The sequence below is a fragment of the Nestor notabilis genome, unplaced genomic scaffold (genome assembly GCF_000696875.1).
Source record: "Nestor notabilis isolate BGI_N333 unplaced genomic scaffold, ASM69687v1 scaffold30045, whole genome shotgun sequence".
NCBI lineage: Eukaryota > Metazoa > Chordata > Aves > Psittaciformes > Psittacidae > Nestor > Nestor notabilis.
Window position 1 is genome coordinate 1 of NW_009929363.1, and position 26169 is coordinate 26169.

The following is a 26169-nucleotide window of genomic DNA, read 5'->3' on the forward strand; positions in this document are numbered from 1 at the left end:
CATACCTGGCAGCGCGGGGCGAGCCCGGACCTGCGCTCCCGCTGCCCCCGCGCCGGGAGAGCCAACCTTTGCGCTCCTACCCCGCTAATAGAGCGCGGCTCTTTTAACCCTTTCACCACCACCTCGCCGGCTGTTTCGCACGTAAACTGGTGGCAACTCCGTCCCGAACGAGGGCTCCATCTTCCTCTTGCTTTGCGTGGTATATTTAGTTTTAGTGAGCTGATTCTTGTAGTTAAAATGTTACTAAACACACACACCCCAACACCCCCACACCCCGAATAAGCGGTTTGTTTTCCCAGACCTTAAGTACAGGAAGCCCAAATTAGTGCCTCCTCGCTTTTTGCCTCCAAACACTGGTGTGGTGAGAATTAGGCGCAGTCACATGTCTGGGGTTTTTTTCTTACGCACTGAAAAAGTGGCGTCTCGGTGGTGTTTCCATCCAAAAGCCCATAAAAGCCGTGTCTCTTGCAGATTTTACACTCCAGGGGTTGCTCTGCTGCTTTTAACACGTTGCTCGCCGCGTGGGATATCAGAAATAAAGCTCCAGCATGTGAGATCAGGCGTTCTAATGGCAAAACCAGTTAGTTACCAGCTGGCTTCACCGTAGTTCCGAGGAAGGCTGATTTACTGTGTGTGTTAAAGCAGTTGGTGTCTGAATGGAGACTTTTTAGTGTTACCTGAGCTTTAATCACCCCCTTATCTTTTGAGGATCTTGGTGTGTGATTGGATTCTCCTGTGGAGCCTCTTGAACCTCCAAAAGCTGTTTCTGAAGGTGGTTTTAGTTCTTTGCCTCCCTCCCTGTCCACCGGCTGCTTCCGTCTCCTTGTCCTCAAACCAATCCTGTGCTTTTAAAATGAGCCCGGCTGAGTAAGCTGCTTTGGTAAAACATATGAGAAGAGCTAATGTAGGAAAAAATGCCGCTTTGGAAAATGACCTCGAGGTTTTCTTGGTGCTGCTGGATTTTTTCCCCTCATCGTGTAGGAATTATTCCATTCCGTGCAAAAATACCTAGTTTAAGTAAAGGCTTTGTTGCCAATTCTTTTGGAACTGAGAAAAGCTTTAATCCCCTGCTTGAGGTTGATAAAGGACCAAGAGAATGAAGCTTAAGATATAATACTTTATTGGGGGGGGCTGTAAACGGGAAGTACGTTGCACGTTTCTGGAGTAGAACTTCTTCGATACAGTTGCTGCTTGTTTCATGCGGTTGTTTGTTATCAAACGGGTTTCCACAATATTCCAGGAATTGATAATTCTTGGCAAATCAACCAGCTCTTCCTGCTGGAGAATTTGAAATACTGTCCCCTGTTAAGACTGCTTTTATGTAAAACATTTCCTGTGTGAGAGGCCCACAGGAGGAACAGGAAGTGAGAGAAACTGCTTGGGGGTAAGTTGGAGAGCTTTGGAAACTCGGCAGATTCCCGGTTCCTATTCTGCTGTGCTGGAAATACTCGTTCTTTTATAAGGCTATGAAACTCACTGGGTGAAAGTGTGTGTTTTAACTGAAGAAACATGTACTCGGAGCCATTCTCGTGGTATAACATGAAGCTTTAAAGTGCTCTGTGCAGATGGGTTTGATTAGTTCCTTGCTGCTCCAAACCCCATCTGTGCTCTGTGGATCCCGGCGCTCTCCTCACACGGAGCCGTCTTGAAGGAGTTGGCTTTGGCAGGGGGGGAAGGGGAAAGAAGCTCTCGCGTGGCTTCGTGGCCACAGCTCCGGCTCTGGAGCGCTGGGTTATGATGACATGGCAGGTTGGGTTGGAGGAGGAAGTCCGAGGAGCTGAGCTGGCCTGGGCTGGTGTGACGGCGTGTTTGTGGAGCTGGGGAAGTGGCAGTGACTCAGCATAGAGCAGTACTTAAAGCCCTGAGAAGTTGTTGCAGGAGAGCAGGGCAGGAAGGAGTAGGAAATGCAAGTTCTCTCTGCCTCGAATCCCTTTGTAGGCTTGTTCTGGAGTACTTCAGATTTCACCTTGCTGGTTTAGGAAGGGCTGCCCTGCCTGCTACTGCTCTGCTGTGTTCCCTTAGAGTTGCTACGGGTCTGTTAACTGCTCCTGGATCCTGTACTCTGAAGTTACGGTCAGCTCTGGGGAAGACGAGTTGAAACAGGCAGTTTCTGCACTTACAGTGCAGTTACTGCACTGAACCAGGCAGTGCTGCGTGTATCGGTCTAAAATGGTCGTTTCCGCTCTGTTTTGCGTTGCTGCTTTGCAGTGGCTTGGAGTTTGTTAAAAATGTATATATATGATCTTCAGTGCAAGGGTAAAACTGGAATCCTGGAGCACTCCTGTAACGAGGAGTAACGTGTAGGTGCTGGGAGATTACCCACACACCAAGCTGTAGACAAGGCATTCTGATGCCAGTGTGAAAGAAGCTGCTCTTGTCCATGTGTATGGTGGGAGAGAACATTTGCTGCTGCCAAGAGCTGGTGTGAGGTGCCTGAGGTGCAGCTCAGGTACAACTATGCTGTTTGTCCTGTTAGTTAATCAGGAAGTCTCATTGTAGGAGGTTTAAGCGCTTCTGGTAGAGTTTAAGTGTTCGGGTTTTGCTTTTTCCCTTGAGATTTGTGTTAGGGGCAATACTATTTGTTTTCCCAAGTAGAAAGGAATTGATAGAGGAATGTTGTGAACAGGCAAACCCCAGCCTGGGAGCTGCCTACATCTCCTGTGTGCCCCTTTAGCCTCGCTACCAAGGCAAGAATTTTGCTCCAGAGCCTCCTTAGAGCCCAGCAGAGGTTTCTCCTTTGCAAATCAGGGGGTTAAGAACTGTAGAAGTGAATAGTGGGGATGGAGTTGACTCTTGCTTGGTCGGAGGTGGTGTTGGAAGTGAGGTACCTACAGGGTTTGCTCTTAGCCCCTGTGAGCCCTTGCTCAAGGAGCAAACCCCATGCTAGGGAGGGGAAGAGCTGTGGGTTTCTAGCACTGCTGGGTCTTGGGTCTCCACCATCACCATCTAATAATTTCCCTTTGTATAAACTGTCCTTGGCTCACTTGCAAAGACAACTGTGCACTTTTGACTTGCTTTTTTTCTTACTGCTGTAAACTATGCTGGATATTTGTGGCAAACCTATCTAACTTTTTTAATCCTTTTCTTTCTTTTTTCTACAGCATTGTGCAAGATTTAACAGTTGGTACAAAGGTAGGCACTTCTCACTTTTTCTCTCTTTTTACACTGCTCAGCATCTACCCTTGTTTTAGCCTCACCAAATTTAGATCTTCAGCTCTAAAGGGTTATTTCTGCTACCATGTAAATTGGTCGCAACCAGAGGGTAATTTAGTTTCATGTGCATTTAAAACTTTTATTATGGCTCAGCATTTAGCTCTTGGCATTTGGACATTGATTATCAACTGTCAGAAAAGAACTTTATTGCATTTAGAAACAGCCTTTTCCCCTTCTAAATGTCAAGCCATGCTCGTTATTTGTGTGCTAGACCTTGCTTCTCAATGGAGAAATTGGGCCTTTTGAGAACTCCATTTCCTTTGTTTATGTGAATTCCTGTTCAGTTGTATGTCAAAAATCCTTCTGCCTCCCCCAATACTGTTTAGCTGTTGGTTTTATCTCTTGCGAGTACAGTAAATACGACCTTCACCCTTCTAGTCTCAGGTTTTGAAAGTGCAGACTTAGCCCTGAAACTCAAAGTGCTGACAGGAGCCTCCTTATCTGCAGTGCCTGGTAACAGGCTGTTGTGTTCCGGGATAAAAGCTGGGGCCTGTAAAATGGTCAGCTGGAATGTGTGGGATAGACTGTCACTCCCTCCTGCATTAAAGGGGCTTCTTGTTTCTTCCTGTCCATTGGAGCTAATGCTCTGGGATCAGGATTACAGTAAGTTCAGCCCTTGAGTTCCTTTTGTTAGATAGTACGTGTGAATGTTGGCCCTTGGCTTCTTTAATGGCCAGACTTGTGTGTTGTTAGCATCCCCATTATGAACTGAGAAGTGTGGCAACTTGGAATAGGCTGGTGAAGTGACTGAAGGAGAGCTGAGCTTGGGTAGTCTGAGCGCTGTTAGGTCTATGTGAGTGAAGAAGGAGCATTAGAGAGAACTTGCTCCTAAGCAGCAAATAGGTTTCTGTGCTGGAAGTGCAAAATTCCATGTGACTGCTGTTGAGCATTAGTATGGTTTAGTGCTTCAGGGTTTGAGGAGCATCAAATGCATGAAGGGGCTTGGTTTAATAGCTGTAGGGGGAGGTTATTCTAACTTTTCCTTGTATGAGAATCTGAAATTGGAGTTAATTGTTGTGCCATGATAGTGTGTGATTCTGCTGAGAGGAGCTCAGTTTGACATCAGAGAAGGAGGAGGGAAGGCTTGAGCCTGGGCAATGAGGTTGGTTAATACTTAAGAGCTATTGTAAAAGGTGAAGTAAGTCATCCCTTGACCTGTAGAGCAGTTTGATACATCTAGTAAACTGATTAATTGAGGTAAGAGTCCACTCAGTTGCTTTTAACTGTGTAATTTGTAGTTTTAGGTTTCTGCAGCTTTAAGAAGTGGCTTTACACAACTAAACTTGACCAGGAAGCTTCTAAAGCTGTAATTGTCCTCTTGGTGAATCTTCGAGCTTCCGATGTGGGATTGCACAGCTCGTCACTCCTATCTGTGGGGTGATTTCAGTCTCTGGTGCATACAGTGGCTAAACTGAGGCCTGGGAGCAATCCCATCCAAGAGCTTCTGCTCTTCACAGAGCCAGAGCTGTAACCACAGTCATGGCAGTTGTGCCGTGGGGCGGGCAGTGGTGGGACAAAAGTGGGCATCAAAACTGAGGTTTTTGTGCAGTCAGACAAGGTGAGTTTTGAGAAGGTGGAATCAAAAGTTAGAGTGGCAGAAGCAAAAGGCAAGTTGAATCACTGGGATAGAGGTAAGTTTTAAAACCATTTTTGGCATTGCCATGTTACCTGATGATGTTGGAATAAGTCTTTGAATAAACCAGTGTAGCTCTTGCAGCAGAACATCCTTTAAGGCTCTGGTGTAATGTGTTACACGTGTCATAGATTTGCTCAGTTAAGTCAGAACCCTTCTTGTGCACAGCCATAGGAGCAAAGGGAAGGCTTCTCTTGCAGCTTCCCCACACTCCTGCTTCTCTGTACCACTGGAGATCCTCTGCCTGCAGGGCTCCTGCACAGAGAGGTACAGGCATCTCTTTGCAAAAGCTGTGTGTCAGTCACTTAAAACTAGTTACCTCTGTGGTAAGTGTAAAACCTCACTGGCTACAGCTCCCAAAACGTTGTTGTTGCTTTTGTGGTGCTTCCCCTTCAACAATGGGAAGCTTTGGTTTGCCAAGAAGTAGTTTGAAGGCACTGCAGAAGGAGGTTTCCATGATGCCACAGAAGCCTTTTGGCTTGTCTTTGCTGAAACAACTCCAGTGAGGAGCTCCGTCCATCCACCAACATTTGTTTGATCCCTGGGGCTAAAATCGCTTCAAGGATTAACCGCTGCCCCACCTTCAGGAGCAGATGTTCTTTAGAACTGCTTGAGAACTTAAAATAATGCTCTGGAGCTGTAGTTTTGTCATCTGCTGCCTTCATAAAGGAATGTCCCAAAGGTGGAGAATTCTTAGGTAGGAAAAGCACCTGTGATGCTGAGCAAACCTTACCTTAAGAAGTGCCCAGATGTTCTTAGGCTTGCTGCTCACCACTGCCCTGCCTGGTGCTCTGGTTCTGACCCAGGATGCTCATTGCACTAGCTGTTCCTGGGCTTCAGGTTTAGCCTAGTCCACAGGCTCCTCCTCAGTTTCAAGTGTGTGGATTAGTTTAGGAAGCTCATTACAATTCTGGTGTGGGGCTCTTGCACAGCCTTCTGGAATGTTCTGCACATTAGAAACACATGAGTTAGGACTTGTTTCTTCCCATAATGTCATTGCTGACTGAAGAGGAAGTATGACCTTAAGATGGAGGCACTGTATTTGAACTCCAGGGTACTGGGTCTGACTTAGCAGTTGCCTCTTCTCAGTAATTTGATCAAGATGGTTCTGGATCTCCTTTCCATATCTCTATTTTGCCTGGATACCACTATCTCCTCAGGCTCTAACGGTCTCCAAACAGCACTGGCTACTAGAAAGAGCATGAGCTGTGCTACATCATTATTAAGTGAAACTGTATTTCAGTGATTGGAAAAGTCTCAGAGTAATTTTGTAGTTTCTTGGTTGAGTTTTTTGAAAGCTGATGCTTCCAGAAACAAAGAGCAACCACTTTGGTGGCAATTGAGAAGTTAATTTTTAAAGCAGAGCTTGCTGGAGTGTGGTACGGGCTGGCTGCATAGAAGTGATTTGTGATCAAGCCAGGATCTTTGCCATGGGAACAGTAATTATGGCTTCAGGCAGCAGGCCAAGAATGTTGTGAGGAAATTCCAGTCCCCTCCTATGGCTTTGCTTCGAGGCTGCAACAAGCTGGCTCTTGTGGCTGCTCTAACAGGCATGATCACACGTGTAAGCCACATGTTGGTAGCGGGGTACATGGACGGTGGTGTCCTTCGGCAGTGCTGTGTCAGCCAGGTTTGGTAAAGAGCTCGATGTGATCTGTGTTCCTGTTGCACAGGGTGTGGTGCACCTGTAATATACAGGTACCGATTCCTGTGATGGGAGCTGCATTACCAGGAGCTGAAGCTGCTGGGTGAGGTAAGACCACTCCCACAGGCTTATCAGCTCTTTGAGCTCTGCAAAGCAGTTTCTCCATCACGGGTAGCCCAGGTTTTCATGTGGGAGCCACCTCAAGTTCCTTGCACTTGGGAAGGAAAGGAGCTGGGATTCCTTGTAGGTGAAAAGAAAACTGTGTTAGACTTTATAGAAAACAGTCAGTTAATAAAATGGTTGTAGCAAATATTTTGTTTTAACCTTGGGCCTCCTTTGCCCTCAGTCTGTGATGATTCAAACAAACAGCAAAATGCTTAACACACGTGTATTTATTCAACTTTACCTCTAATCCCACAAGCATGGGATAGAGTCTGGGCCCTGAGTCACTGCCACTGGCTTCAAGTAGTGCCAGTGCCACATTTGCTGCCACCTCACACCAGCAAGGAGAGTAAGCATGATTTCAGTCCCAATCCTGTGTGATTCTAGTATAGCTTCATATGAGAACTCGGTGAATACTGTGCTTAGCTCAGCAAGTGTGTGGTGGTAATGCCAGTGCAATGGTGGCTCCGTGGTTGCCAAAGCAGATGCTGTTATTACACAACTGCAATTGAGACAAGGTTGAATTAGTTTCTTCTAAACCTGTGTGATCAGCTTACCCTGCTCCAGGGTTGGGCACAAAATGTTCTTTCACAGGTTCCATTTTCCCCAGCATGACTCACCCAGTGGCATTTCTTTGTGATAGTGTTTGTCCTGTGCTTCACCATGGGCCTGTCTGCTCCCCTGCAGGATGTAAAAGCTCAAGGTTGAGGAGCAGTTAAGTTACAGCTTGGGAACAGAACCTCATAAAGCCTGGGTGTGGGCTGCCCTGCAAAGCCAGCGTGACTGCATTGCTGCAGCTCTTGGAGCTCAGGAATTTGGGGCTCTTTGAAATGGCCACACCTTTTGTTTGCTCAAAGGGCAGGTTTGTTTCACAGGGTGTCTCCATAGTAGCAAAGACAGAAAGAAAGTCAGGGAGGGGCTGCTGGGGTGAGTGGGTTGAGGAGCTGGGAATGCACCTTATTGCACAACCTCAGGCTGGGCTGTGTGAGCAGTTGCTTTCATGTAGTGCCTGAGCTTCCAGTGCTTTTTAGGCACTCACAACCCCATGTGTGTACACTAGAAATGGTACCAGCTATTGTGGCAGTACATCTGGTAGGAAACTTTTCCTGAGCACTGAATTCTTTGCAGTGCTCTGACCAACTGACCTGGTTTCAAAGATGCGGGGGGGGGGGGTGGTGGTGGGTAGCACTGCAGATTGACTCCAGGGATGGAATATGCCAGCTATGGGGTTGGAATCAATCTGACAAATGCTACAGGGGTTGCTCTAGTTGAATTGGTACATAAAAATCAGCCACAAGCTATTTTGTGAATGAAATTGGTATTTCAACCCCCCCCCAAACTCTAGATTCAGATCAGATTGTGTAAGCTGTGTGGCAGCAGAGGTTAAGTGACACTGAAGATGGATGGCAGCATCCTGCAGTGTCTCATTTGGCCCAGCAGCCCCCTCCAAGCCCTGCTGCCTACAGGGTCTTGAAGCTCCCTTGTGTTGATCAGACATTTCCAGCTTTGCTGGGACTGAAGGAGGATGCAGTTGGTGTGTGGTTTGTGCTCCAAATGGGAATGTTCTTCATACTGCTCTCTACCTTTACATGACTTGAGTGTTGGCAGCAGGAGATGGGGCAGGGAGTAATGTGAGGGAGCCTTGCTGGAAGCCAGTCTTGTGGGGAAGACAAAGAAAGCTGGCATCCTTCTGAGTGATTTAAGCCTAGTTTCATTGCTAGCTCTTAAATCTCTCGGCAAGAAAATCTGAGTGTGAATGATGTCACCAGCCTGGATTTCTCTCCTTAGTTCCTTTGCAAAGGGACTGGAGCTGAGCACTGCAGTATGGAGCACATTCCTCTGGGGCTGAGCTCATAGGAGCCCTCGAAGCATACCTCAGCAGCGCTCATTCTCTCTGAGCTCAAAGACACGATGGTTTTTGCTTCTTTCATCAAAGCAAAGGGTTTGTATGAGCTTCTTCATGATCCCTGTGTCATTGTGTGCAAAATATTTTAGTGGCCTTTTACTGGCTTCAAAATCTTCTCACAAACTTGGTGCAGATGAAGTGGAAGAAGGATGCTGGTGTGCTCTGTCGTGAGACTTGTGGCAGGGATTTTAGCTGAGCTTAAGCAAACAAAGGACTTCCAACAGTCCAAATTTTTCCTGGTTTCTTTCTAGAGGGGAATTTTCAAGGTGCTTTGCTGCTTGGAAGTGTCTTCTTAAGTGATGGCCTGTACCATCTCCTACATCTCCCTTGTTCTGCACCAGAAGGAGTGATCCTGCTATCACTAGAGCAGCTCTGCAGCCAGGGCAGGGAATGCTGCTGCTCTCTGGGAGGTTCCTCGTGAGCCAGGAGTTTCCTGCAGCCCCTGGGCTTGGCTCTTGCCCTCTTCCTTCCCAGGATCAAGGATTTTAGGGGGCAGCTGTAGCAGACATAGGTGTGCTGGCAGAAGTTGTGATAATCTGTGGCTTTACTCCAAACTGTGGCAAGGTTCAGGTAAAATCCTAGCGGCAACGAGACAATTTGTAGTCTTCACATGAAAGCTGAGAGTTGCTTTTTAAGCTGGGAAAGCCTGGCCAAAAAGCTCTTAGAGCTTTTCTGTTAAAACTAAAGCAAAAAGATCGAAGTTCATCAAAAGATAACTCAGAAAAAGAGGAAATACTTGAAATTACCTTGCCTTTAACTCCAAAAAGGGAACTAAAGCCTTGATGGCAAAACTACCTGGAGCCAGGGGTGTTGGAGTAAATGAACGCAGCTTGAGCAGTGGAGCTTTTGTAGCCAGGAGTGTTGCAGACAAAGGAGGCTGCTGTCATAGAAACACTCCCAGGCCAGGTTCTACCTGGTGATTCTGTGGTGGGAGCAGCCTGGGGAGGAGCTGCAGTGGAACTGCAGAGTGGGGGTTGTTTCCTATGAGCAGGAAGGGGATCTTTGTTCCTTCAGGTGAAGGCTGGTGTGGCTGTGAGCACACTGTTGCTGCTGCTACCAGCTGCAAAAGAGTTGGCTCAACAAATGTCAACAGAAATCAGTGCCTCTTGTGAGCAGGGGTGGGAACGTGAGGATCTGAAGAGCTGTTGCTGCACGGTTGGGCCTCCCCATGGTAGTCACAATGGAAGGAGGTGGAGGGGTGGGTGGGTGCTGGGGAGCTGCTGAGCACTCGCATAGCCATTTATTTGCTGGGTTTGTGTGGTTTTGAACCTGAATAAAACAATACCTGAGAATCAATCACTTTTGGCTTGGCTTTCCCAATATCAGTCAGGATACCCAGTAGATATGGTGGTGGTGGGAAAACGCCTCTAAGGCTTTTCAAAGAACCAGGCTGGCTTCGGGTCCTCACTAGAAATTTTCTCTAGATTGCCCTAGAAAAGCCATTCTTTCAAAGGAAGCCTGTGTGGAAGAATTTGGGTATAACTGTACGGAGCTCTGCATGTACTGCCTGTGAACTTCCTTGTGTAGAGGAGAGTGCTTGGAATTAATAGTAGTTTTCCAACTGCTGCAGCCTTCCCTCTTCACTTGCTTGTACTTCCAGCTGGGAAGCTTACAAATTGCCTGCTGCTGCTTTTGATGTGGAACAATTGTCCCCCTCTGCCTCCTGGCTCTGGGTGCAGGAGGCAGGGGAGACTGTCTCCAAGATAAGAGGGGAGTGGATCGAAGTGGCTCTTTCATTAAAGAAACATGGACATGTGGAACCCAGCAGCCAGGAGCATTCCTTGTCCAAGTGCCCTGCAGGTAAAGATTGCAATATGTGAGAAAATGTTGGTATTGAACGAGCCATTAGGAAAGTGAAATTCAGGGAATTGAAATTCTTTCCATAATAGTATAAATGTTTGTTTTCCCAGTTTATAGTTTCCTGGTGTTGCTTCCATGGGAGCCAAATATGTGGCTTGTTCTCCTGATGTTGCCTGATGGATTGCAGGGGCTGCCCCAGCATGCTTGCACAGACGCATCAAGTCCTACTGGGAGTGCTGGAGTTCTCTGTGCTCACAAATGTACAAGCTGCTATTCAAGAACCCTTTTTCTTCAGTTCAGGGCCCATTAAGGCCTCATGTGAAGGGTTTCGTGAGGCCAGTAAACACTTGTCTGCATTGGGAGGGCTTTTGTCTGCTGCTGGCTGGTGCTTGTAAATAGCTGCCAGTTGGATCCCAGACCCCAGAGTAAAAGCTGTGCCCATAGTGGCTGCAGGAGCTCAGGCACAAGAGTGTTTTTAAAGTAAAGTGGTGGATTTTTTTCTTTACCTGTGGATTTATGCATGAATTTGAGTCATCAAAAGGCTGGGATCACAGGGAATAACCTCCCAGACTAGCTTGGGGAATCCAAGTGCTAATTAGAAGAGCTGTTAAAAAGGCCTATTCCCAATTCCTGCACCATGTCAGGAGGGAATGACCTTGCTGGTGCCCACAGCCTTGGTGGAACCTGGTCAGTGCTGGTCAGCAGCAGCACACGAACCACGGGTTGGAACGTGGCCCTAATTCCTTGGATTCAAGACATCAAAGTCTTTGAGCCTGTCTTTGAAGAGCCAGCAGTGAGTAGTCAAACAAGAAACACAGGGTTTGAAAGCCCGAGCGCTGTGTCTGCTCTGCAGTGAGCTGGGGCTCTGTGTGACCTACTTCTCCTGCCTGTGTGCTGGGAGGGGAGCGGGGAGCTGCTCTTGTCACACAGATAGTGTTTCTGCAGGTGCTGCCACATCTAGGGCATGGTGGGTGATGGAGTGTCTGGTAGCCACAGGGTGAAGCAGGGCACGTTTCCATCAAGCTGGGGGGGAGCTAAGCAAGGCAGGCATGAGCTCTGTTCTCTTTTCTGCTGGTGAAAGCCTTTGGCTGTGGCATTTCTGTGCAAGCATAACGTAGAGAATTGTGAGAAAATGTTTCTTTGTGTTATGTCTAGATTACTGTGTTTGTTCACAGTTTACAATGGGATTTGAGGTAGTTTTGTGTAATGAAGTCATACTGATCTTAAGCTGTGTTATGTATATAAGCATAGATTGTACTAAGAAGTAGTTTGTAGCTTAGTAGTGTTTTTCGTAGCTCCTACTTGTGTTAGACTAGTGTAGGGTGGCTTGGAAGCAGTTGGGCTGAGTGACTTGTGTGAGCAGATGGAATTACACCTATAGCTCCTAAAAAGCCTGGAGCAAACGTGTTTCTAAAGCTCTGCAGTACTAGGGGCTGTTCAGGTTGTCTAATTCTAGTAGGAACAGTCTGGTTTAGAACTGCTTTGTCAAATGTTTTCTCTCTCCACAGTGCTGCAGTGAACAAAGTCACAGAATCCACATGCTGTGCTACTCGTGGGGCTTGGTTTTGCCAGTAGCCACGTTGATGCTGTGATGTGGAGCAAAGCCTGAGGTGCAGGGTAGCACAGGATGGGATTCTGGAGGTTTAGTCCCTGTGGTCATTTGGTTTCTCTGGTCCTGAATGGACCTACATGTGCTTGCGGAGACTTGATGGTGCTGCTGTTCTGGGCATTGTGGCTACAAGATGCCAAGCCAGTGACAATCTGTTCTGTACTAGAATCCAAATTGTTACATGTGGATCTATTTCTGCTGTGAAATCTGAAAAGTAGCTTTTTGCCAGTAACTTTACATTCCTGCTCTGCCCTATTTTGGGGTAGGGAAGAGAGACGTTTCTGACAGGTCTCTGTTTCTCATAGTTGCATCTTTTGGTGGTAACTGGAAACTAAAACTGGTCCATAATGGCCAAGTCACACACTAACAGTTTGGGCCAGCTTCTGGAAACTTGTCTTTTGTGGGAGATGTCCTTGCTTCTGGTAACCCTCCTGTGCCCTCAGTGGATGCCAGGGGGCTCGTTTGGTTTGCTCTTCATCACTTGTGGGACTGCTGTGTTGCATTCACATCCTCCTGGTGTAGCTCAGTGCATTTAGTGGCTTTGGACAATTCAGTGATGCTTCAACTCCGAAGATCCCTAATGCTTAGCAGAAAGATACTGGATAGTGCTACTCAATTACTAAATTGGATCTTACTTATATTTAATTTATGGAGGTGAGGTTCACTGCCCACTCTCAGTATGTTTTCACTTACACTTCAGCTTCTCTACAGCTCAGTCTCAATTGTTCTGCTTTAGGAGGACCTGAATAGAACTCAGTGGAAATGCTCTCAGTTTACCTTTCCTCTTTTCTTTTCCAGCGGGGAGCTGACGAGCTTTTCCCTGCTTGTGTTACTAACGGACCCTTTATCATGAACAACAACAATTCTTCTGCAGGTAATGTTGCCTCTAAAATAGAATAGCAATTTATAAGTATTGCAGATACTAGGAGGAGGTCTGGGGTTTAAAATCTCTTTAGTTTTAGTATTTCCTAGGCCTTTGTAGGACAGTGCTAAATAGCAGTAATAAACTTCTGCCCTATACCCATATGAGTTTTAGTGGAGTGAAGAAAATTGGGGCAGACCAGTTGCTAAAATGATTTTACAGAATTGGAACATGCGGGTTTTGCTCTAAACTTAAAGCACAATTGAATTTTTATAGGGTTATTCTGGCTGTATGCAATAGTTTGCTGCTCTTTGGGAGTCTGACACTATGGAGGGGTCAGGAATCCCACCCATGATAGTATCCTCGGGTGCTCAGGCCAGAGTCCTGCCCTCTGTGCTTGTCAGAGCCTTGAATTTGTCTGTCTTGGAGCTACCTTCATGTCCTGCCCGTGCCCTCTGCCACACTGTGCCAGCTCTGGTGCCGTGCTGCAGCAGCCTTTGCCCTGTGGACAATCCAGCTGACCCAGAAGGACTTTTTGGGTCATATTTGTTAAGATATCACTTGCTTTAAGATGTCCCCTCCAACCAGCATCACTGCCAAGGATGCCAGAGCAAGTGAAAAGGATCAGAGCAGCCCTGTAGAGGCTCAGCCCTACACAGAGTAGAGGGGTGTGTGTGCTGTAAACAAGCTGTGAAATGGCCACTGGAGGCTTGATCCATTGCAGTGGCATTCGGCAGCGTCACTTGCAACGTGTCATTTGGGGGGAGGCGGGGAGTAAAACCACGTGTCTTCAGATTCTAGTGGAGTTAGACTATGGAATCTCTCTGTAAGAGAGCAATAACTGGATGGGGAGCACAGACTGAATGTGAAAAGCTCTGGAGGTTTGGGTAACTCTTTGTTTTTCCAGCTAATGGAAATGACATCAAAAAATTCAAAGGTGATAGAAGTGCTGGAGTCCCGTCCCGAGTAATCCATGTCCGTAAGCTCCCCAGCGATGTCACGGAGGCAGAGGTCATCTCCTTGGGCTTACCTTTTGGCAAGGTCACCAATCTTCTCATGTTGAAAGGCAAAAATCAGGTATTGTCTCTGGAATTGCAAGCGGGGCTTATGGCAAAGGCTTGATGAGTTTGTCATCCGTAAACCAGGCCCAAGTTGTTTAAACAACTTGTCATGTATTAGGAGTCAATAACTTGTGTATACTATTATTTGGCTTTTCCATGATTATCCCATGAGCTGTAGAAAATACTATTTTCAGGCTGTGGAAGGAGCTAAGTCCATAATTACAGGTTGTCTCCTATAATCAGTGTTGTGCCTGGTTTCTGAATTGCAGAGCAGGTAAATTATTTGGACAGCAGTGACATGAGCTGGCCTCTTTCACTCAGGCTGCTTTGACAGTTGAGTAACCACCAGTGTAACTTTGCATATTAAGGACACCTTTACAGGTACAATAAATCAGGTGGGTAAAGCTAAACCACTCTTGGGTAATGCAAAAGGTGTACACTAATTTGGTAACTAAAATTGTCTTGCAAATGAAGGAGTAAAAAAGGCAAAGCCAGCTTTAATAAGCTCTTAAAATACTCTCTTTAATATTAATTATGAAAATGTGCCTCTGATATATCGCCTGCTGTGATTATATGTAAGTACTTAATGGAATGACTTGCTACAATCCCTTAGGCTTTTGTTCTGAAGTAAGGAAGACTATAAAGTTATAGAGCAGTGGGTGGGCTCACTGCTCCTTAGAGAAGTAAAGGGGAGTTGCTTAAATGACAAGTGCTCAGAATCTGGATGATTGCTGTATTCTTGTGTTCCTGCAGACACTTCTGCCACTGCCACTTTCCTAAATATGTATATAGCATGGAGATCTTAGGATGAGACTAAAACATTACATTAAATCAGTCTGGACAGTGAAGATCCTCACTTGATCTACGTACAGTTGGTTCTTAATCCTGTGTACAGAGACCTGCATGGAAATGCAGTTGTGAAAATCAAATCCAGTTGTAGTTCAACTGGAAGTTCCTCCTAAAGCCATCCATAACGTGATGATTGCCAAGTGTTAATGCTGACTCCTGAGCTGCTCTCATGTGTCTGTTGGGTTTCACTTCTGCACAGGCTTTCATAGAAATGAACACGGAGGAGGCAGCCAACACCATGGTGAACTACTACACCACTGTCACTCCAGTCCTCCGGAGCCAGCCCATCTACATTCAGTTCTCCAACCACAAGGAGCTGAAGACAGACAACTCTCTAAACCAAGCTGTTAGTTGTTGTTCTTTATGTTGTCCTACTGGTGGGAGGGAGAGACGCTTCTCAGCTGCTGGTTTGAGTTGTGCTGCTGGTGTAGGCCTGGGAGGGCTTTAAGCTTTGGTTTAACTATCAAAGAGCAAAGTCTTCTATAACAGGTTGTATGCAATGTGTCAGGCAGACTGTTAAATGAACTGCTAAATCTTCCTTCATGTCAGGGAAGAAGATGCAAAGTGAACAGGAGATACAGGGTGGCTTAGCATCCTTCAGGTAGAAACAGTAGCTGAAGACTTGCTTAACATCTTCAGGATTTCAATTTTTGAAAGATTTATATGAAATGAAGCTCTGATGGGGCAAAACTTGAGAGTGCAGCCGAGTGCAGCCTGTTGCTGGGAAGCGCTGGTGTTGAGGCAGGCAGCACAGGAACGCAGCAGTTCCTCAGCCTTTGTCTGGGCTGTCTGGAGTTTATGTGCAAGATCTGCTCTGCACAGGGTAAGAAGTTCCCTGTTTTGGCTCAGCTGCTTTTGGCAGCCTTTCAGGACAGGAACACTGGAAAGAAGTTCAAGTTACTTGTGGCTCTTTATCGGGGTGGCTGCCCAGTACACCCAGTTTGCTGCCTCTCACTTTTCAGGCTGAGTTTCATCAGGATCAGAGCATCTAATGGTGTGCAGATGAAAGGCTACTACTGGGTGCATCAAACAAAGCCAGCACCCAGTGCAGGACAGCAAGAGCATCAGTGTTGTACGAGCAAGGGGGACTCTACAAGGAGTAAATTCCCAGCCAGTTCTTGCTCCTGCATCCCTATACAGACAGGCACTAATCTTACTCAGTCCTGTCTGCTTCTGTAGCATTCTGGAGATGGGAGTTTCACCCCAGAAGAGCCTAGTTTTCCCTTTTTCTAAACAGTGGAATAATTTTGCTGCATCAGTAGATGCTGAGCAAGGTTCTAGCCTTAGAAAGTACTTAAAATGGTACTTATGCTACTGCCAATAAGCTCCTATTTTATTGTGTTAGTATTTTGACATTGCTTTTACTGATGGGGATGGTCCACACTGCGTGTGTTTAAACTGTGCCAAAGTCATTACCTCCCCAGCCACAGGAGCCATAAACTGCTTTCTGTGTTGTGCTCACTGCTGAGTTCTAGCAGTTTGCAGACAGGAGACTCAAGCAAAGCTTGTGTGTGTGTGTTGTGCAAGCACAAGTGTGTCTGACAGTGTCTGGTTCTGCAGCGTGCTCAGGCGGCTCTGCAAGCAGTGAACTTGGTGCAGCCGGGGAGCTTGCCGCTGTCGGCTGCTGCCGCCACCGTGGATGCAGGAATGGCCGTGGCTGGCCAGAGCCCTGTCCTGAGGATCATTGTGGAGAATCTCTTCTATCCTGTCGCTCTAGATGTTCTGCATCAGGTAAAACATCACACCACACCTTCTCGGAGGTGGGCCTGGAGGAAGGGGTTGGGTTTGCCATGTCTGTGTTCTAACAGGATGTGGGTTTCTGTCTATAATACAAGCTGTCCAAAGTCTTCTGGAGACCCCAACACCTACATGAGATTCCTCTGGTTTTGCTTCCACTTTGGCCAGACTTTAATTTCCACAGATTTGATTGCTGGTCCATTTCCCTTGGATTACAGCCTGGTACAGTGCAAGGGACAAACAGTTCTGTTTTCAAGATGGCTTTTCGAGTTCTGCTTAGGGTTGAGCAGAAGTAGCTGCCTCATGTCTGTCTGCAAGGGTAGGGGGAAACCAGTCCTGTGCCTGGGAGTCGTTGGGCAGTAGCTTATTTGGCAAGTTCCTGCTGGAGTTGCTTAACTTCATCTGCCTGTTTAAAAGGCAAGCTTAACTGCATTGAAGCAGCTCTGAAATGCTTGGAAAAGCTTCAGTTTGGGAAGGTGTATATGAACCTTCCTATGCAAGAGTTCATAACAAACATTTTAAGGAGACAGTTGGGTCACCCAGGTATTTTTCTATTCTGATGCCATGATACAAGTGTAGTTTAAAACCTTACATTTCCAAGTTGGAAAGCTAACAAGGGGAAGGGATAACTTTATTGTTTCTGCTTCTACTGGTGGAGATCAGTATGAAATGAACTCGTTGGAAAGGAGCTAACAAGAGATGCAAATATTCTCTTACAGATTTTCTCCAAGTTTGGTACAGTCTTGAAAATAATCACGTTCACAAAGAACCACCAGTTCCAGGCCCTGCTGCAATATGCTGACCCCATGAGCGCTCAGCATGCCAAACTGGTGAGTAGTGTGCTTACAGTGTCAACACCTGAATTATTTTCACTTTTAGGCTTGCTTTTATTAATGTAGGAGCAATGTTAGAAGGGTTTTGGGGTGCTGGGGTGGGGGGCAGATCACAAGGTTTATGTGAGCACTGCCCATGAGCAGGAGTGGTGCAGCTTTAACAGGGGTGAAGACTGCAGGGAAGGGGGATGAAGTGGTGCTTTCTCCACACAGAGTGGGATACCTGCAGATGTCCCACCAGAGCCCTGGTACCTGGGCTGTCGTAACACTTTCTGTGTGATCTCGGTGTAAATGCACCTTGGGTGAGGAAAGGTTTTGTTTCTTTGCAGTCTTTAGATGGACAGAACATCTACAATGCCTGTTGCACACTGCGCATAGATTTCTCAAAGCTCACGAGTCTCAATGTAAAATACAATAATGATAAGAGCAGAGATTATACACGACCAGACCTACCTTCTGGGGACAACCCACCCCCTCTTGATCAGACCATGGCAGCTGCTTTTGGTGAGAACTCTTGAAGCGGGTGCAGAACCGTTGCATGTGTCTTTTGGGGAGGGGAAGGGGATGTAACCTGGGTGTATTTTCAGGTTGGGTATAAGGAAGAAGCTCTTTACTATGAGGGTGGTGAGGCTCTGGATCAGGTTGCCCAGAGAAGTGGTGAATGCTCCATCCCTGGCAGTGTTCAAGGCCAGGTCGGACAGAGCCTTGGGCAACACGGTCTAGATTGAGGCATCCCTGCCCATGGCAGGGGGTTGGAACTGGATGATCTTAAGGTCCTTTCCAACCCAAACCATTCTATGATACTATTTGGTTATCAGAATTGTGGAATATGACTAAGGAGGGAAACTTAGAAACCATTGAATCGGAGTACTGCAAACTACTAGTAGGCACATGGCTGTGGGTGTGTGCTGCTGCTTTGGGAGCTCTTCTCCATTTGGGAGAGGACTGGTTGAGGCTTTGCAGCTGCCTAGGCTTCTGGTGCCATCTGTTGCTTTGCCTACAGTATGGACTTGGGGTGGTGTCACCTGCACTTGGAAAACTGGGGTGGTTAAGCAGTTACAGGAGCTGGTAGCTTGTATTCTGGTTAACAGCTATGTGGGAACAGCAGAGTTAGAGGAAGGAGGAATTGTTTTTGTAATGTCTTGAAGCTCAGTGTTCCATTAGAGTAATTTTTGAATTCCTGCTTGGTTTAGGGTTTAGCTTTCAACTAACTGCATATGTTGAAGGCCTGATCAAGACATTCCAGCAAAGTCTAGAGGTTTTCTTGCTGTTGGGTGTTTTGTATAATGTGTATATCTTTCCCAGGTGCCCCAGGAATAATCTCTCCTTCTCCATATGCAGGAACTGGCTTTCCTCCTGCCTTTGCAATTCCTCAGGCTGCAGGTACTGTATTTCGTAAGTTGAAATTTTATATAGATTTTCTGTTGCTGAAGCATCTTGATGATTTAAAGCTAAGTAGCCGTATTTTGAGGGGTTTAGTGATGTAAATTCTCAATGCTGGCACTTGGGCATAGAGTGAAATGGTGTTTCAATACGTAACCTCATCTAAGAATGCAAATGTAGTACCTCTGGCTAGGGAATACCCCAGGACAAAGAGGGAAATGGGGAGCAGGATGGGGGAGACAATAAAAGCTATAGTTAAAAATAAATGGGGGAGATGGAGAGGGGATGAAATGTTTTGAATTTCCTCATGTGGTTGCAGAGGTTGGGAGCTCACATTGACAGCCATAGGTGTGGTCAAAAGCAAGGAATCCTTGTCCGTTTCCCCCTAAATATTTGGAGTAAAGCTGCTGTTTAAACATGGCCCACATGACATGCACTGTTAGAGCTGCACTGGGCAGTTTGCAGCTCATCCTGCAGGTAACAAATTATTGCTACTTGCAGAAGTAGCCAAGTGGCTGAAATTCAAGGCTTCGGGTTTAGGTGCTGACCACGCTTGCTGCGCTGCCAGACTAAACAGGGTCTGCTTTGGTTTTCATCACATACCAAACTGTTGACTTCCTTGGAATTTGATGGAATTTCCTTGCTTATGACAAACAAGTGCAGATCAAAGGGTGGAACTGTTAATGTTTTGTTAATACCCTGTTGGGGTAATATCCTGTGCCACTTGGAGGAGTGATTTCATTGATTACTAGTGGTTGTTTCTTGAACTCTAAAGCTCTGCCCTTTGGAGGGCTAATGCAGTGAGGTGCCAGCAGTTACTGTGAGCAGCCTAGAAATGTCTGTAAATAAAACTAATGCTTTTCCATTCCTGCAGAGATGAGCTGGTGGTAGCCTACAGTACCTATTGTTAGATGCATGGTTAAAGAACAAAGTGTGTTGGCATGCGCTGGTTGGAAAGACCCTTCCAAATGCACCGTGTGCGATACCTTTCCTGCACCAGCAGAGCTGAGGCTTTGTGCTGATTCTGCTTCTTGTGAGACACGCAGCACATTGTAGTCAACCAGACAGTGCTGAGGCACCCATTAAGCACCAGGCAGTGCAAGAGCAAATCCCATTACAAACCATGACATTTCCTGCAGCACCAGAATCGGAGGCTTCTCTTGCTCCTAGCATCCACGGTCACTGTGGTTTGAATGATGACTTTGCATGTTGCAGAAGCTGCTGTTCTCCCTTCTGGTGCAGCAAATACACTAGAGTACGTGCTGTTAATTTCTTTACTGGTTAATATTCTTTAATTTCCAGGCCTGACAGTTCCAGGTGTTCATGGAGCACTAGCTCCTTTGGCTATCCCAGCAGCTGCAGCGGCTGCAGCAGGACGGATTGCCATTCCCGGCCTCAGTGGGGCAGGGAACTGTGTGCTGCTGGTTAGCAGTCTGAATCCTGAGGTTAGTGGAGTCCTAACTTTACTCTTCTTTTTTCTCCTTCTATTACCTCTGCTTTCACTTTCTGAACACAGATTGTGCTGAAAGTCATTGAAAGTGAAATGCTGCCATAACCTAAAGGAAACGGCAAAACTAGAAAAGCAGCTGATGGGCTGTGCCAGCTCTCAAACTCAAAGCAGATCAGTACTCTAGTTGCTGAAGGGAAATGAGAAAGTCCATCTCAAATTAAAACCTTGCTCTTCTTTGGTTCAAAGCCAAGGATGCTGCCTGACTGCTCTCATCCCATAAAGACTACAATGCCTGTCCCTTCCTCCCTCTTTTATTTGGAGTCTCCCTGCCATTCCCATGGAGTAGTGTCATTTGGGTCACAGAATAGTCATGTCCATGCTTTCTTTTCCTTGGCATGTTCTAGTTTTTAATACATTAATTCAGAACTACAGAGAGACTTTGTTCTGACCTTTGCTCTTTCTATGTAGTGTCTGGACCCCTGCCAGCTTGACCTTGTACCTGTGCAGTTATTTCCTCTGCCATGTGCTTGCACATTTTCCCTTTCCAAGATTCCTGGAAGTTTTTCCTTAGCTAAACCCCTTAACAGCTCACAGTTTACATTTTCAATTCTACTTAACTTAGTGAGTTGAAATATTTTGATTTGTTTTAAAATAAAGCAAATATTTGCACAAAAATGTTTCACCAAAGACAGCAGCACAAGAGAATCTGATATGGGGGTCTTGGACTTTTCAGTCAGCTTTTGGCTCTTGGTTGGATTGAAAGTGTAGAATCTTCTAGAGTGTGCAGTAGAGTCTCTGCTGCAAAACCCTTTAACTGGTGGGACTGTGCACACAAGTTAATGCTACTTTGCAAAGCTCTCAAACTTACCAGTGATGTCAGAGTAACCACAAAACCTCTTTTGCATCAAAGGGAAAGCCTGGATGTGATGAATGATCAAAGTGTTTAACTCGTGATGAGATGAACCAATTGACTCAATATTTTCAGACTGCTCTTTTTATCTGTCATTACTGTTTTCTCCAGGGCATGAAATAATGGCAGGGACTGGGATACAGCTTTGGTTTGGATGAGTTGCTCTTCTACCTAGGAACTCCTCTGCCATCCCAGGAGGTGTCACCGCTGCCTCGCTCCCGTGACTTGCTGGTCAAACAGAAGTCCCAAACGTTAAAGAGCTGGTGGCAGTATTCTCAACCAGCACTGTCAGGAGTGTGGTTCTTGAGAGGATTTGGTAGCCTGGGTGGCAGTGGCAAGCCCAAGGGCTGTGCTGGACCTGTTTAACTTGCACGTGTTCTCAGCTCCGAGCAGTGTCTGAACGGTGCGCACAGTTCTTGTTGAAGTAGGAGCGAGCAGTTATTTCATGCCTTGTGGTTTTTGGTGAGCTCTTCACTATCCATCCAGCTTATCTTTGGGCTAGAGAGACTTTGATACTTGTACTGAAGCTGTGAACTAACAGACATGAAACTTTTTCCATTGCCTGTATAATCAGTGTTGTAGAAACTTACCTGTGCCACAACCGGTTAGTTAAGAGACAGTATTTCTCTGGAGTGACTGCTCTGCCATAACGTAGGTGGGTTTTTCCTGAACTGGAACTGTGGAAACTGAAATTGCTCCCTTTTTCCTTTCCACGGTGAGTGGAAGAAATCCGTGTGCCTCGGCTCATGCTGTCTTGACTTGGAATACAAAGAGCTGGGAGCAGAGGTGTTTTTCCTGCCTTTCCAGCTGCATAGCAGCAGTTCGGGGTTTCCGCATGGTGAGCTCAAGCCTTGGGGGTAGAATGGAATAGACCTTTTGCAAACCAGGTACCAAGTTCTTTTTGAGCAAGAGCTTTTAGCAGACCTTTTGTTAGTGGTACTGGCTCATCCAGATCATCTCTTCCTGTAAAGGCAGTGAACTGGACTGCACAGCATGGAGCACTTCCTAAAGCAGCAAATCCAGCCGTGTTTGACCTGAGCTGTGAAGTCATTTCTTCTAAGAAATTCTTGCAATTGGAGCAAATATTTTTCAGTCAAATTTTAGGGAATCCCATTGCAGTGGAATTGACTACCGAAGCCTGGAGAAGTCACTCTGTTGCGATACTGTCTCTTACATCTTTGTATATCTTAAGTAAAAATGCCTTTTCTTTATCATTGTGTTCCACTAGGTAAAACCTATTAACTGTTTCTGTAAACGAGTTATTGTATGTAGAATTCTATAAATCTGACTGATGGAACACTACATATTTCCTTATGTATTTACTGACCTGTGTTTTTTGCTACTTTTTTTCTTTTCTCCCCATCCCTGAATTTTTTTTCTTCCCCTGATCCGGAATTTCTTTGCCAACTGACTGCACGGTACTTCTGCTTCCTGTTGTTGCTTGAAACAAACCAATAAAAACATTCCCCTTCCAAAAACAAACCAAAAACCAAAAACCAAACCAAAAACCAAACAAACACAAACCAAACCAAAAACCATAAACCCTGCTCTTCGGAAACCAACCTGCCCTTCAATATTAACCATCTTGAAAACTTCATCATCCATCAACCAATTTCGCCATTTCCTGCGGGGACTCTGCCCTTCCTCGTTGTGGACGATTTGTGCAACCTCGCTCTCCCCTTCGATTCCTTACCTCTTCCCTGTCCCTCCGCTGCCTTGCTCTGCTGTTCTCTAAAGAGAGTTACACCCCAATGCCTCTTTATTCTTTTCGGTATGTTATTATTCACACTTTTTATTACCTTGTTTTTTTTATTTTTCATTTAGTTGAGATTTACTTTTTTTTTGTTGATACTTCAGAAATGTACAGTTTGCAGTTTGCTTTTTTTGTTTTGTTTTAGTTTTGAATGCATAATTTCATTTATATATATTTTCTTGTTTTTACATTGTTTTACTTAGTTTGCTATTTAATTTAGTTTGCCTTTTGGTTTATGTTCAGTTATGCATGGGTTATTGCTTTGCATGTCTTTTAGAAGAGTTTTAAATGGTGATAGCATGCTATATTGTCCAGTCTTCTGGCAGTAAGAGTTTCGCTTTTTGCTGAAACCCAGTGTCTTTTCTTTAATGTATTGTTCCATTATTATTCTGCTATGTAAGAATTTTCCTTAACTAGAGCAGAATAAGTAACCATGGTTGGAATGAGATCAGTTCTGGTTGTGAATGAATGTTTTTTTTGCTGTTGGATTGATTAGCTAATATTAAGTTAAATGAGACTTCATGGGTTTTTTTCCCTACCTAAATACTCTTCTTCTTTCCTCACTTTTTGAAGGAGTCTATGGTGATGTGCAGAGGGTGAAGATTTTATTTAAGAAGAAAGAGAATGCCCTTGTTCAGATGACTGATGGAAACCAGGCCCAGCTTGGTAAGCAAGCTTGACAGTATCAGACTGTTGGCATTAAGAGACCTAATGGGGAATTAAAGCTTTAATATCAGTCTGTTCTCCTCCAAAACAAAGACCCCAGAGCTGAATGTGTCCATGTGCTTGCTTGTGTACGTAGTGCAGACCGGGGCAGCTCTGGAGAGATGTGCTTGATTTGGGTGAGAGAACCAGAGGGAAAATGGAATAGGCAGAGCAGGAAAGCAGAGTACCAGTGTTTGTCCTGCAGCTCCTGGGGGATGTTGGTGTCTGCATGGGGGAAGAACCAGAATGAAAAGGGTTTAGGTGAGAGGAGGAGTGAAGCCCGTTGCAGTCAGCACTGTCATTAACCGTTGCAGCCATGAGCCATTTAAATGGGCAGAAGCTTTATGGGAAGCCCATCCGTATCACCCTGTCCAAGCACCAGACAGTCCAGCTCCCCCGTGAGGGGCAGGAAACCCACGGCCTGACAAAGGACTACGGCAATTCTCCTCTACATCGTTTCAAGAAACCAGGCTCCAAAAATTTCCAGAACATCTTTCCTCCTTCTGCCACTCTTCATCTGTCCAACATTCCGTAAGTATCCTCCTGGAGAGTTCCTGTGTAGCTGAGTATAAAATGGGCTGCAAATTTAGTGTCAGAGTGAATATGGGCAGCTTTATGTGGCTAGCGGGAGGAGAGCTTGCCCATATTCCCCTTGTTCTCTCAGCCTTGCCAGCTCAAGAAGCTGCTGGTAGAGAATTTAGGAAAGGCTCTGATGAGAATTTGTTGCTTAGAGATGAACTGAGCCTGTCAGCATACATTTGACTGGAAAACCTTCTGTTTCAGACCTTCAGTAACTGAAGAAGACCTTAAGATGTTGTTTTCAGGCAACAGTGGGGTGGTCAAAGGATTCAAATTCTTCCAGTAAGTGTTTTGTCTTGTATCCTATCTTTACCCTGGGCTTTTCAGTATGAGAAGGGTTAGAAGTACTTAGCTCTGATGGTATTCCAACTCAGGCTCAGGTGAGCAGAACCATCACTGATGCAGTATTTGAGTCTCTGCAACAAAGAATTCAGGAGTAACCCTGGATGAGTTGAAGAAAACCAGAGCAGCCAAGGGAGCTGTTTGGATATGCATGTTTGTCATGGAGGGAGGCACTTCCATGTAAAAAGAAAGGATGCAGCAGTTTCCTGGGTAGTTAATTTTCTGCTGGCCTCGAGTGTTAGATCACGGTTGGGGAAGCTCAGCGCAAGGTGGTGCTGATCCTGATTAACCTTCTGTCTTGTCAGGAAGGACCGTAAGATGGCCCTGATCCAGATGGGCTCTGTGGAAGAGGCCATTCAGTCACTCATTGACCTCCATAACCATGACCTGGGTGAGAACCATCACCTGCGTGTGTCCTTCTCGAAGTCCACCATCTAAAGCTTTGGAAGGCATGAGACAAAATGGACTTGACTTAAAACCTCTTGGGTTCAGCCTTAGGTCTTCAAAGGCTGAACACGAGGGTTTCAACTTCCATCATTCCATGAAAAAAAAAAAAACCACAAAAAGAAAAAAAAGCCACTTTAAAAATGCAGCTGAAGTGACCTTAAAAGACCAGAGATTTTTATTTTTTTAAAGAGAAATCGGTTTACCGGTTTTAAAAACAAACCAAGTGAAATCTTAATTCCTCCTGCGGTGATGGGTAACAATCCTGACTGTTCCAATAAAAATCACAAGTTCAAGTTTACACTTTGGAACCTGCTCTGGGAAGTTTCCCCCTCTCCCTTCCTGTTCCTTCTCTTCTCCCCCCCAAAACGCAGATCCTACCATGTTGATCAGGTTTCACATTGATGCCTTTTTCTATTTTCTTTACCCATCCATGCCTTGAACGACCTAAACCCACTGTGTGAATTCACTTGAGCGCCTTTGAGTCAGGAGTTTGCAAACCCGTGGTGTCCAGGAGCTCCCAGCTCACCCAGCACAAAGAGAAGTTGTGTTGATCCTACCTTAACTGTGCATCTGCTGTCCTGTGCCTTAAACCTGTTCCTTCTTTGGGGAAAACATCTGAACTGCAGGGAGTGGATTTGGGAGAGTTGAGGGCAGTGAGTGAGCTCTGGCTTAACGGGATCAGCTTGTGGTGGTGGAGAGGTGAAGGTGGCAAAGTGGATAAAGAAAATACTGGGCTTTGACTCTTCAGGCAGTTGTGACATGTCTCAGTGTGCACAGTATCGTGTGCCTCATGCCTCTTCCCACTCTGCTCGTGGTTTATCACCATGTGCAGACCGCCGAGTGGGAGCTCTTGGAGTTCCTTTGCCCGTCACATTGGGACTGAGCAGAAGGGGCCAGGGTGGGGAAATGTTCCCAAACCCAGCTGACATTCCATTGCTGATAGCGCCGGAGGCTCTGCCTGTGCGGGAGCCTCCAGCAAGAGACAAAATTAACCACTGCTGGACACTTGTGAAGACGAATCATTACGAGTCTGTCAAAAATCGTGTGTGTAAATATATATCTCTAAATACTCGGCTAGGATTTGAAGAATTATGGGATATCCCACGTTTAGGAAGGTGCTCCCCTGAGTCACCTTCGTGCCCCTGAGTTGAGATTAACAAGACCAATGTAGCTCTGCCATCATTCTTATAGCATGTCTTCAGCATTTGAGCTTTTTTTTTGGGGGGGGGGTGTTAATTCTTGTATTATACTTTTGGATGCTGTTGCTGTCATCTGTGCCTATAGCAATAT

The 26169-nt window shown here is 45.9% G+C and overlaps 1 protein-coding gene across 1 annotated transcript; it reads left to right on the forward strand.

Annotated features, from left to right (window-relative positions):
* The first annotated feature begins 2864 nt into the window (after positions 1-2864).
* On the forward strand, positions 2865-24974 carry PTBP1 (polypyrimidine tract binding protein 1). Its single transcript, XM_010014941.1, has 14 exons — positions 2865-3132; positions 12767-12842; positions 13738-13907; positions 14940-15086; positions 16301-16471; positions 17197-17307; positions 17640-17814; positions 18616-18693; positions 19996-20138; positions 22791-22824; positions 23380-23472; positions 23826-24042; positions 24295-24372; positions 24738-24974. Exons 2-14 carry the CDS (start codon positions 12818-12820, stop codon positions 24868-24870), a joined length of 1575 nt encoding a protein of 524 aa, XP_010013243.1. The 5' UTR covers positions 2865-3132; positions 12767-12817; the 3' UTR covers positions 24871-24974.
* Positions 24975-26169: the final 1195 nt, after the last annotated feature.

Bases quoted from the DNA above. Each gene is read 5' to 3' on its own strand.
- PTBP1 (XM_010014941.1), top strand. From the start codon at position 12,818: ATGAACAACAACAATTCTTCTGCAG. The intron at 15,087-16,300 runs GTTAGTTGTTGT...CTGGTTCTGCAG, and splicing joins ACAACTCTCTAAACCAAGCT to CGTGCTCAGGCGGCTCTGCA. The intron at 17,308-17,639 runs GTGAGTAGTGTG...GTTTCTTTGCAG, and splicing joins GCGCTCAGCATGCCAAACTG to TCTTTAGATGGACAGAACAT.